The following is a 12,952-nucleotide window of genomic DNA, read 5'->3' as shown; positions in this document are numbered from 1 at the left end:
TCCCATTCGTGCCACATGGCCTGCCCACCTAAGTCTTCTTGATTTAATTATTCTAATAATATCTGGACATGAATACAAATTATGTAGTTCTAAATTATGTAACCTTCTCCACTCACCTGTCTCCTCATCCCTTTTAGGTCCAAATATTTTCCTAAGGATCTTATTTTCAAATACTCTCAAGTTATGTTCCTCTTTCAATGTAAGGGACCAAGTTTCACATCCATATAATACTACAGGCAAAATTACTGTTTTGTATATTTTAACTTTTAGTTTCTTAGATATTAAATGAGAAGATAAAAGTTTATGAAGAGAGAAGTAACATGCATTTCCTGAATTAAGCCTACTTTTTATTTCCTCTTTAATATAATTTTCATTTGTTAATATTACTCCTAAGTATTTGAATTTGGAAACTGGTTCAAACGAGTTGTTATCAATAATTAGAATTTGATTATTACCTAACACTTGGTTTCGGCCTGTAAGCATATATTTAGTTTTCTCTTTGTTAACTTCCAAACCTATCTCTTTAGCAGGTTTGAAAAATATTTTAGCATTATTCTTAATTGTATTCACATCATCCCCCAGTAAGTCTACATCATCTGCATATGCTAACAACTGAGTCACACCATTTAATTTTAGTCCTTCTTTAGTTTCTTTTACCTTCCTTACAGCATATTCTAAGGCAAAATTAAAGAGCAATGGAGATAATGCATCTCCTTTTTTAACCCATCATGAATTGTAAATTTGTCAGACATATTAACACCCACACGAATTTTACTTTCTGTTTCACTGGTGCATACTTTTATCATACTAACAAGCTTCTTAGGTATTCCAAACTCTACTAATATATTATATAGTTTATCTCTTTTGACCGAATCATATGCTATAATGGTAACAATAATTATGTAAATAAAAATGCTTCACCTATCAGACAAAATCATTTCTTTCTTTTCAAAAACATAATCTTGACAACAATTTACATCAACACTGTCTTCATAATTTTATTTTGTTCCTTTTAACACAACATTTTTGTACTTTTTTGGCTTTGAGGCACCTACTGATAATGTCTTTTACATAGCTTTTAGAAATTTATGGTGTGAATTCGATGCATGGCACATACAATTGACTAACAGTCCTGAGTATTAAAAAAAAAAAGGGGACACTAAACATACATTATTTTCCTATTTTACAGAGCTTCCACTTGAGTATGTAAATGAATCTGAACATAGTTACAACACTGACAACCTTATAATTCACTAACTTTCACTTCTGCCAAGAGTATGATTAATAAACAGGCAAAAGCTATGAAATCAAGTGCATCCATTCAAAAGTGCACATGAAATTTACATACATAAGGTTTGTCTTAAAAAAAGAATACCACACAAATTTAATTGGATAAAAAAAAATGGATTCTTTCAACAACCAAATGAACGTACTGAAAAATACCAGCTATTTGAAACTAATCAACTATTACACAGAAGTTTGTTAAGAATGACAAATTCTATGGAAATAAAATAACATACAGCAATAGGAATTCACATCTCACATTCATTTGCATATCCATTAAATGGGAAATCAGTGAAAATACTAAATGGTAAAATATTACTAATACATATAGTATACAGAAAAATTGAGCATTCACTGCACTTAGGTAGACCAAAAAAGTCTAACCTGCACTAAAATATCTCTTATTGCATCAAGATGTGCAAAGTATACTAACAAATTGACATTAGCTGCAGATAAGAGATTTAATATCAAAATATGTTGATAGCTATTTGTTTGGTTAATTTATGAGAGAACACACACACACACACACACACACAATTATTGCTATTTCACATAGATCACAGATTTCTTGCTTAACAGGAAAAAAAATGTTAACGTATATTCACACACACACATTTTTATATATTAAATAACACATTATTCACAACAGCTTATCACAACAACCAAATGTGTACCTTAGGTCTTTTTTTCAACAGGGGAAAAAGTTCGATGTTAAGTATTGATTGAGTAGAGTCCTCTATTTCACGAGGTATGAGAAGACTATTTTTCAAATGAAACTCACGTTTTGGGCATTGACACTAACAGTTCATTTGCTTACAGGGAAAGACTGAAATAATTGTTTCATTTGTTTAACAAGAATATCTTGTTTTCTGCCGGACTCTCTAGAATCGTAATTATTAACTTCTTAAATTTTTAACTAATGTAACTTTTCAGAATGTTAGTAATCTATTTTTAGATATCAAACTTTTGTATTTTTTAAACACTTTCAATATAGTCAATCTGGTGATTATGTACATAACATTTAAACAAATAATTGTTATGTTTAATTAAATTTCCCAAAAATATAGATTAGTTTGTATTTTACATCTGGCACAAAATATAACCTTTCTTTGCCAAACAACCTGTAAAAATTAGATCACAAGCATTGCAGTAACAAATCACTATTTCACTAGCTGTGACTAGATGATATGTATATGGCAGTGACAGACTTTTACACAGCATGTGTCCACTCTCAGTCATTCACAATGGAAATGTGATCATTCAATACTGTTCTCATTTGTACCTCATCACGGGAGCTTGCTCATCATTATGATCCACTGGTTACTTAGATGGTTAGGAAAATAGGGGATAACGCAACATACCTTTTTTCCTAAAAATCTGGTCAACATATTGTGCACCTGAAAAACAAAATTTCTTTAAGAACATGAATATTTGGAAGTACAGACTGATCAGTATTTCGGAGGAATCACAGTTCTTGGATTTACGTTCTCCCACATTATACATTCAATCCTCCTGGTCCCAATAGAGGAAAATGGGGCCCAAGTTCCGATTGTTTAATTCAGAATTTTTTACATAATTCGATTTCTAATTGTGTCTTAATGCATAGTTCAGTCTCTTAGTGATTACTTACTTCATGTATTTAGGAGTGATTTTTCCTTTCTGTATACTCATATGATTCTTGTTTGCCAGCTGCTATTTATTTACTGTCGTCTTGGATATGAACAGCTACTTCATGTGTGTGCAGTGCTAACAGATATTTTCTTGCTAAATGATTTCATTGTTAGGTTAGCTGGGTCAGCTTTAAGGTTCTTAGCATTGAACTATATTCCCTAAATGCTTTAAATACCTTACCACGTAATATCCGGTCTCAATCATGAAACATCCTTTGAGTCTCGCATGAAAATCCATGAAAACATGTGTCCCAGTCAACTGGAAACCAAGAATGCCTGTGCTCGCATTAAGTCAACTTCATATTATAATTTCTACTTAGCAAAGCTTTTAACCGTGCTAATGTTTCTTCGAGCTTTGAACTTACACCCACAATTGTTTCTAGTATTCTAAAGCACTTCCTAGTATACTTATAAAACTTACGAAAAATCATTAACATTCTGAACCTTTACTGCAAAATATTATGGTTTCTTGGATTTTACATATACGTAACCACATTTTAGGTTTATTTCAACTTGGTCTCACGAAAAATGTAAAACAGAAGTTCCACCGTATACCAGTAATACGCTCTGTGGCACATTCCTATGAGGGCTGGCTAGGCCTGGAGAATGGTCTTGAACTGGCAGAATTAGCACTCATTTTGTAAAATAAATTTCCTTGACTTTTCTAGACACTTTCCCACTTTTACATGCACATTAATCTAACAAATCGATGTGTTCATTATTATTTTTTCATCTGGCAGAGCAAGATAATGCTATGCCAGAGTACTGGTTGATCTCCCTAACTTTCGGGGATTTTCCTGATATTCCAGGTTGGTGGGAACACTGGCTGGGTGATCAGCGTATCTAATTCCACCATTGTTAGTTGTGTCCGTTTCTAGACCAGAATTTGCTGTACTTTTCTAGCAGTTCCCTTCAGGGATTGAACTCAGGACTGCTGGCACTAAAGGCATTAGTGCTAACCATTCTGTTATGCACAAAACTAGTTCTATTAATAGGGTCAGCCGATACTAGCATAACACTGGTAAAATTTGTTACAATATTACAGGGAAGTCATGCATAATCACTCCTCATTATGCACAGTGCTTATCACCACCACTTATTTCAGTTGGGAATGAGAAACTAATCAGTACACTTTTAGTATCAGCCAATATAAGCATGTAATTCATGATGGATGCGGTAAACACTGTTTAAAATTACTTACGTGAAATTTAGATTGTGCAATGTGGAAGTGCGAAATTTTCTAAATTTCACGTAAGTAATAAGCATGCAAGTTGATCAGCAAACTTAACAATTTTACCATTCAATACATCTACAAACAGAATGTGATTTAGGCAAAATGCTGGCAATTTAGTTATATTCATAAAAAATAATGTGCAAGTCAGGTGCCTTTGTTTTGTTCAGTCTAAGGAGGTAGGTTCATTTGCACAGAAAAAAAAAACATTGTAGTCACTAAAAGGGGAACGTAAATCAACAGTTGTTCAAAAGAGAACCTTGATGTATTCTCCCATGGTACCTGGTTTACCACTAGTAGATTAACTTTTTTCAGATACAAAGAAATTGCTGGAAAATTTGAAGTTGTCTGACTCGTGTTTTTGTTTTACTTCCATTATATTATAATAAATAGGGGAGACTGGGGCACATGTGAACACACAACCTATTTCATTGTTTTATATGAGTCAAAATTGATTTATTGCTTTTGAACAGAAAAATAAACAAAAACATTATTATAGTACATGTAAACATATTTTTCACACAAAAATCATGGTTATTTTGAAAGTTTAATGCCTTAAACAAAACACAGGTGATATGTTCAAATCTACCCCAAGCACGAGGCACTTTTTAATAATGTCTTGTTTTTAATAATTTTACTGGAAACAAAACGTTTAACATGTTATGTGTTTACATGATCTTAGATTCCCATTTTTCTCCCCCAAAATTAGGGGACTGGCATAACATGTTTTCAAAGAGTGGTGTTTTGCCATGCATCCCTGCAAATTTGTTTCATCCAACATTCACAGGACTGAAGCTAGAAGCATTTTTTTTTGGAAATATATTCCATTGTGGTGGCCACATGGCCATGTCGAATACCAATTTCATTGGGGTCAAATTTCGATCATTTCCCTTCTTAAACTTTCGTTACTGGGAGATACAATATATAAATTTCACCTCTGCTAGAAGTCCTGTCATTCAAACAGATTTCATTCTCTGACAATTAGTTCTAGAGATGATTTTTGGTACTTTGTGGCAAGCTTGAAAAGCATGTTATTAAGTCTTCGCTCACAGACTTCTTTCCACTATTCTTAGAATGCCTACAGTACAGGTACTCACCCTGCAGTCTACATGTGCATATGGAAGCTCTTTCAAAATAGGACAGGCTGGCCAGGCTTATACTAAAATCAATAATTACTGGAAGTTTATGAAAGTACTTACCAGAGAAAACTTGCTACTTCACCTGGCACTATTCAATGGAACTAATCTCTTTTTGGCTTCTTGTACCACCATGCAGCAAATAATATCGATGTACTTAACGCAGTTGAGACTATGAAGTTTGAAAGGAGGAATATATCTGCAGAATCCATATAAATTGTAAAAATTCGAGCTGAAAGAGAAAATTAATTTCTTTAATAATATGTACCCATTTACCAAATTCATACAGTGGAACCCCGATTTTATATTCCTCAGTTTTACATTTTCCCGCATTATACATTCAATATTCATGGTCCCAATAGAGCAAAATGCTATAAAATTTTCCTAGATTTTAAGTTTTTTCAGCTTGGTCCCCTGAAAAACTTAAATTCAAGGTTCCACTGTACATGATTACTATAAAAATACATACAACCAATTAAGAACTAGTACAATTATAAAATTACTTCAGAATTTTTATACCTCAGGGTTTATATCAAAGATGTACTGCTTTTAACCTTTAGTCGAAATTTCGACCCTTTAACGCTGGATGGTCAATATTTCAACCAGCACAATTAGATGTCCCATTTCTTGAAAACTATACACTATATTTCAGTTGTGTCCTTTTTTTGATCTTTAGTACACATATGAAGGTATGATATACTTGAATTATAAAACAATATATCCATTGTTACTACTAATAACAAGCAAAGTTTGAAAAAAGTCCTTTCTATCACTTCGTTAACACCATATTATGGGACAGATTTATAAAACTTCAAAACTACTGCATTTAAAAAAATCTAGAAGCAAGGATGAATAAAAATCAACATTTTAAGCAACGTCTGACAATTAAGGATTCAGAGGGGACAAGCAGGCAAAGACCGCGTGTTAGCACATGGCAGCAATTGAAGAGCAAGTTCTTGAAAATTCTACACAATATTTCAGTTCTGTCTAGTGGTCCTTTGTAGAATTTCCCACAAAATTTGGTGCATACAGCATGAAGCAAAATTCCAAACATTGTCAAGAAGCTGGCAACACTGACACTTTTTTACTCAAGACGTATCAGTCTGATTTTAACAAAACTTTGTATAGTTGTAGAAATGTACCACCGCTACATACTGCATTTTTTTCATACACTTCGACCTATTGAGGGGGCACAGGGCTGTGCCCTATGTGAATTGTTTAAAAATATAATTCAACTTTCTACTTTCCTTTAACACTAATTATTGAGAGGCATAAATTTTATCTCTGCTAAAAGCCCTGTCTTTAACAAAGAAAACAAAAACTAATTTCATCTGTCTACATCAATTAGGTCTTGAGTTAAAATTTTTTTGGACTTCGCAACAAGTTTGAAAAGCCAGAGCTTGAAATGGCTCAGACGTAAATGATAATACAGGCACGGGAGAGGTCCAGCAGATAAAGGTTAATTTTACATAACTTACCTATCTCCCTAGAATAACTGCAGAAGAATGGGCAAACTTACAAATACTGTACACAAATTAATAATATGTTAATGCAAAAAAAAAAAAGTGGCAAAAAAAGTATATTCAACCAAGTATTTTATGACATATGTATAAAAATACCTTCCTAATTAGGACTAGTATGAACATGTGATTATTAGCATTGAAAGAAAGAACAAGGCGACACTTATTTCTTAAACTTTAAAGATGTACATGAGGTACTGGAAAAATTCAATAACCGTATTAGGTTGATGATAAATACTATTTGTAGATGTATTTTAGGAAAATTTTATTTGTAGATGTATTTTAGGAAAATTTTAAGAGGCTTTTGCAAATTATATGCCTTCATAAATGACCCTCTTTACCCCCTTGAGAAAGTGAAATATTTTGTAGTTTATGACGATTGTAGTTTTTGAGCATTTTGTTTTTATAGATTGTGGAAATGTGTTATTATGAAGTAAAGTATGTTTGTTACCTTACCGTGAAGCAGAACAGTCCGAAGGCTTCGCACAAGTGAATACAGCACCCTACATGACATTCCACAACAGCAGCTATATTACTACATAGTTTTTAGGATTGTTAGGTTTGGGACAGAGCTATTTCTGACGTGATCTTTCACTATTTGAGTGTGCATACAAATGACTTTCTAATGAACTGAAAAAGTAGTCTGAATTACTAATAAAAACTGAGAAAGTACTCCGAAATGGCAGATTTTTACTTTGTTGGCCATACTTTGGGTTCAAATATCTGTCCCATATGCTGGACACAATGCTACCTAGATTATACAAAACCTTGAAATCTCAAATAAAAAAAATGTAATTATTGAGGGAGTACAGTGGGTAAACAGCCCAACGAAGTCACACTGTTACTTGAATTATTCTTATGAATCAACGAAAATTAATAACAATACATGCAGTCTTTTGCAGTGCAAAATCTGAGTATATAGGATCATCAGGAACTAGTCTTCATACATAAACAAATAGACATGAAAGTTACTAGAGTTTCATGATCAGTCACAAACTAATAAAATAATATTTCCACTTACCAAAATTAGTGTAAGCAGACAATGTCCACGTAATGAGGCTAACAGCTTCGGAATCTTTTGATCTTAAAATTTCCATAAGGTGCATTATTTTGCTTGATGCAGACACTGGGGTAGTGAATGGCTGGAAAAAGAACTTATTGCATCAATAGGAAATTTTGTTAAAACAAATCAATAAACACTAACACCTAAGAAATATGCACTTAACCTTTAATGCACCATTCAAATCTGCAGTGCACTGCACACACAAAAAGGAAAATCATACATGTGGTAACGGTTCTGATTGTTTTATGATTTCTCCTAGCACAAAGACTAATTATCGTAGAATTTTGGAAATCATTGTCGCGCAAAATTTGAACCTTCCTTAAAGCAATGAGTGCTGTTTGGACTCTCGAACCATGTAAAAATTGCATTCGTAGCATGAAACAAAAGGAACTTGGGCCGAGTATGGTGTTGATTACATCACCTCCACTATGAGACAGACTGTATGGAGACCTGCCTCCACAATATCTGTTGCCATGGCAGAGAGTAATGCACAGGAGAAAACTTAACTTTACCTTCCTTACATAGTTTGAGAGGCAAAAATATATTTTCTTTTTTCTCTCAAAAGTGGTAGATCATATGCCAACCACATCTTTAAAAGTAAGTATTTCTTTGGATTAAAAATTTTATGTACAGAGCAATTCCAAGTCATTAAAAAAGTGCATTGTAGTATTTCTTTCTGGAATCCTTATAGTTTGACTGACATTTTCGAATTCCAAATAATAATACTAATGAAGGATTTGTAAATGAGATAGATTTTCTTGGTAAGGTCGCTCATGTATGTTTCAGAAATGGAATATTGAAAGTAAAATACTTACAATGAGCATGGTTAATATCATAGAAGGAAGAACACCAGTAGCAAATCCAGCCATTACTGCAAAATATGCTCCAAAGGCAGCAATACCATATACAGAGAGACGATCACTGTATTTCAGCACCAGGAAGACTGTCAATATGTCTTGTATGGCCAGTATGGGGTACTCCATGTAAACCATTATTGAGTATCGGTTGACGTAGTTGTAGCTCATTGTAATGGAATAACTGCAATAAAGAAAGGTTTAACTAAAATTAAAATTCTGCCTGCTGTTTTTTGGGAAAGTAATAGCTATCCCTCATAGAAAGAAGTTTGTCTAATGCAGGTATTAAACATTAAAGAAGATTACAGTTCAACAGGATGTGGAAATGGTCTCGGTACTAGTTTACTATCCTTCGGACAGATTTCTTCATTTCTACAGAAGAAACTACTTACCGTAATAAGTTCCTATAGTATTGTCTAACATCTGGAAGGTGTTTTGTGTGATGTGGGTATGTTTCATAGCGGAAATTCAACCATTGACGCATAGCCCCATGAACCATTTCCGGTAAGGTTAGGTTAGGTAGATTCACAATAGTTAAAAATTGGTTTAAAAAAAATATGCATAGCCCCACACACCATTCTCGCATAGCTCCACACACCATTCTCGCATAGCTCCACGAACCATTTGCGGAAACGTACGTTCTTCAGTTACAAAAACACTTTCTTTAAAAAAAAAATTGACCAAAAAAACGTGAATACACGTTAAAAAATGATCCGCGAAGCAGATAGGTAAGTACAAATGTCAAAAATTGACGAAACTCAGAAGTTATAGGTGTCCGAAGGATAGTAAACATTTACCGAAAACTGAACTTATATTTGTACATAGCTGCAATACCTACACAGAAAATATTCTGATTCCAAAAAAAAAAAGTCACACCCGCTCCCCTCCCTGTTTCAAAGAAAATATAATATACCTCACAATAACATGCTTTATGGGTACAAACCATAATGTCAATAACAGTCTTAAAACTGTAAAATCATGAGAGCAGGTTTGCCAGTAGCAATATGTTCAAATTACCATTTTTGGAGCAAATTTACAATATAGAAAATATCTCCAATTTCGTATACTAACTAAATTTGGCCTTCTAAACACGAAATACGGGGGTCACATCCGGAAATCATGAAAAAAGGTGATGTAAATTGATTAAAAAAAAAAAAAAAAGAGCTGGATCGCAGTTTTACGAACAAAATTTTAACTAAGTTTGCCTAACCTAACCGGAAATGGTTCGTAGGGCTATCCATGAATGGTTTGTGGGGCCATCCGTGAATGGTTTGTGGGGCTACCTGTGGTGCATGGTTCGTAGACGTAACTGTACAATTTTTACACGTGACCCCCAAATCGTAACTCCAGATACGTTACCAGGACTGCATATTTAGTGAGTATAAGAAGTAGGAAAGAAATTGGAGACATTCTCTATATTGCACGTTCTTACCCCATTTATTGTATTTGATTTCGTTCCAAGAAATCTGCAAGATTGAAAAGTTCAGAAGAATGAACGGTACTAACTTACTATAGTTCAAACAGATTTCTTCGTTTTTACAGAAGAAACTACTTACCGTAATAACTTCCTGTAGCATTGTATAACATCGGGAAGGTGTTTTGTGTGATGTGGGAATGTGTCAGAGCGGTGTTCTTCATTGAAAATTCATGCTCAGACGGAGAATAGCCTTTGGCGCGTACCCCTTCGTACATCATCACACTTCGTGATTGTGTTTTGTTCATGTTCATTGGGTATCCAGTGTTTCGAACTGTCTGTGTTTGCAACGAAAGTTTGAAACATGACATGTCGTGGATGTGTGGTGAAATTCGTACCAGGTGTGAAAGATCCAGTGGATTTTTTAATTTAATTGAACACAGGATCATGAGGAAAGGAATGTCCAAAATGTGGCAGTGAATGTAAGCTACTCGTTAGAAGGGATGGACTGTGGGTATATGCCTATTGCCTAATATGATGTGTCGTGGATGCGTGGTGAAATTCAGGTAAGTTTTCCGTATCCTGGAAACGGATTTCTTCAAATTTAAAAGTTTGGGGCTCATTTGGGGGCAGGTGACTCCAGCCAATTTCTAACATGCCTTTAACAGGGACTCTATAGAGAAAGCTGGGTAGCCGGAGCGGAGCGGAGGCGAGGAAAACTGTAGCGGTTGAGGGGGGTAGGTCAATTACCCCAGGGGCAGAGCCCAAATCTGTGGGAAATTTGGACTCAAAAATTTCAAACTAAAATAATTTTTTACTTTAAATTTCTCACCGATTCCGGGACGGATAGCCTCAAAAACCATTCACGAATAGCGCCACGAAAACATTACAATTTCCTTCGTAAAACATGCGAAAAAGTTTTTTTAAAAAATTACCATCTGATGAGATTTGTTCACGGGTATCTTGGGTTCCGAAGGTTGAAACACTGCATAACTAATGAAAATCGACAAAGACAAGCACGACGTGCGATTATGTAGGAAGGTGTATGTGCCATATTGTGTCTGAGGCAAGCGAGAAGACTACGAGAAAGAAGTACTCGTTATGTTAAAAATTGCAATTACTTTCATCAAAAAAACGTCAATACATCTTAAGGAATGTTCCGCGAATCAGAACAATTTTTTCTAAACCAATTTCAAACTATTGTAACCTAACCTAACCTTACTGGAAATGGTTCGTGAGGCTATGTATGAATGGTTCGTGGGGCTACATAGGTATTTTTGGGTGCAGTGGGGTGGAAACACTGCATGCCGAGTACGGTAGTGAAACTGTGACCGCCATTTTGCGTGTTACCGAAGGCAAAAAGAAACTAAGAAAACTTACTCGATATGTCGCAAATAGAGCTTATTTCCGTGAAATAAGCGAAATGCCACCTTCAGCAATGTTTCTCAATGCAGAATACGTAAGTACGAATATTCAAATGAAATGAACTAGCAAATTTCAGCAGTCTGTCCGATACGAGAAATTTACCATAAAAATATCACCACGAATATGGCTCGCCTCCTCCCCCTTGGGTATTCTTGTCTGCTGAAATAGAGTGAAGTGCAAGGATCTAATAGTGTGATGCAGCTATTGGTCAGTGAAAGAACACGTGCTTTTCACTTTCATACTGTATGGCCAGTAGAAAACAATTTTACACATTTAAATTTTATGTCGAATGAATTTAACATTAAATAATGGGCGATTACTTTATATACTCGGGCACGGTCAAATTCCAGAGCCTACACATCAGCTGGTCTCGAGCTTGATACATAAAACGAGATGGTCGATTTTGTTACATAAACTTTCAGTGCAATTTTATCATAAAACATCAATTATCACTTTAACAAGCAAATTTTCTATTTAACGAAAATAAACACACACACACATTTACTAACCTTGTCAGGCCTAACAAAAGTCCTGATAAACTAATTCCTTTTGAAGTTTGTTGCCGTATCAAATTTAATATTTGCGGTACTTTTTGGAACATTGCTAATAAAATTGTAGTAACATTCAGGAATTCGAAAAAAACTGAAAACGCTAAACTTGGGCGACCCGAAACTTCTTTCTCCATTGTTGTGCTGTCCATCGTCTTTGTCTGCTTCAACTAACACACTATGGTGTGCTATGGTGTCTTCACTTTGCGTTCGCACACTATCCTATTATTCTCTTTGCTATCTATTTGCGTACTCTCCCAGGTCAGCTGGTAGAGCAGAGGAAGAGAGAAGGTTGCCGGTCATTTGTGGGTCTCACTTATCGCACAACACTTGAGCAACATGGTGTTCTGACGTCACGGGAATAAGCTTTTTAATTTTAGGTTAAATGCCTACGTTGTTGGGTTAGGCTAGCTATGTGTAATTCTCTTAGCCTAAATAATAATTTTTCATTGTATTTATGCTAATGGAACCTAACTTAACAGGCCTAACCTAACCTCGTAGGTAATTCTCCTCTGACGTCAGAACACAAGGTAGCAAAACTGTTGTGCGACAAGGAAGACCTTCATGTTCGTACTTCTCAGAGAATTCAAATTTTCACATAATCTGAGCACCAATGGTGACGTCATATTTGAGTGGAGCCAACTTGATGCCACCCAAGAATTTTCTATGGGAAAATTCTTCATTTACAACCAAACTAAACTAACTAACTAACTAACTCTCTAGCCTTCTTAAACCCGAAGGTTCATGGCTGCAGCAACACAGGCCTTCCATCTGTTCCTATCTTGAGCAAGTTCTATATACTCTTTT

General features: G+C 34.8%; 1 protein-coding gene across 1 annotated transcript; it reads right to left on the bottom strand.

Annotated features, from left to right (window-relative positions):
* Nucleotides 1–922: 922 nt before the first annotated feature.
* Nucleotides 923–12,439, bottom strand: LOC145987686 (solute carrier family 66 member 3). The gene is made up of 5 exons (XM_083122226.1): nt 12,107–12,439; nt 8,720–8,942; nt 7,863–7,983; nt 5,385–5,553; nt 923–2,681 (listed from the first exon to the last, which is right to left on the bottom strand). The coding sequence occupies exons 1-4, from the start codon at nt 12,295–12,297 to the stop codon at nt 5,426–5,428; spliced, it is 663 nt and encodes a 220-aa protein (XP_082978352.1). The 5' UTR covers nt 12,298–12,439; the 3' UTR covers nt 923–2,681; nt 5,385–5,425.
* Between the last annotated feature and the right edge of the window lie 513 nt (nt 12,440–12,952).

The sequence above is a fragment of the Lepisma saccharinum genome, chromosome 5 (genome assembly GCF_977018435.1).
Source record: "Lepisma saccharinum chromosome 5, izLepSacc3.1, whole genome shotgun sequence".
NCBI lineage: Eukaryota > Metazoa > Arthropoda > Insecta > Zygentoma > Lepismatidae > Lepisma > Lepisma saccharinum.
The sequence above is the reverse complement of the archived record's forward strand: the minus strand, read 5'-3'. Positions and strand labels throughout refer to the sequence as shown.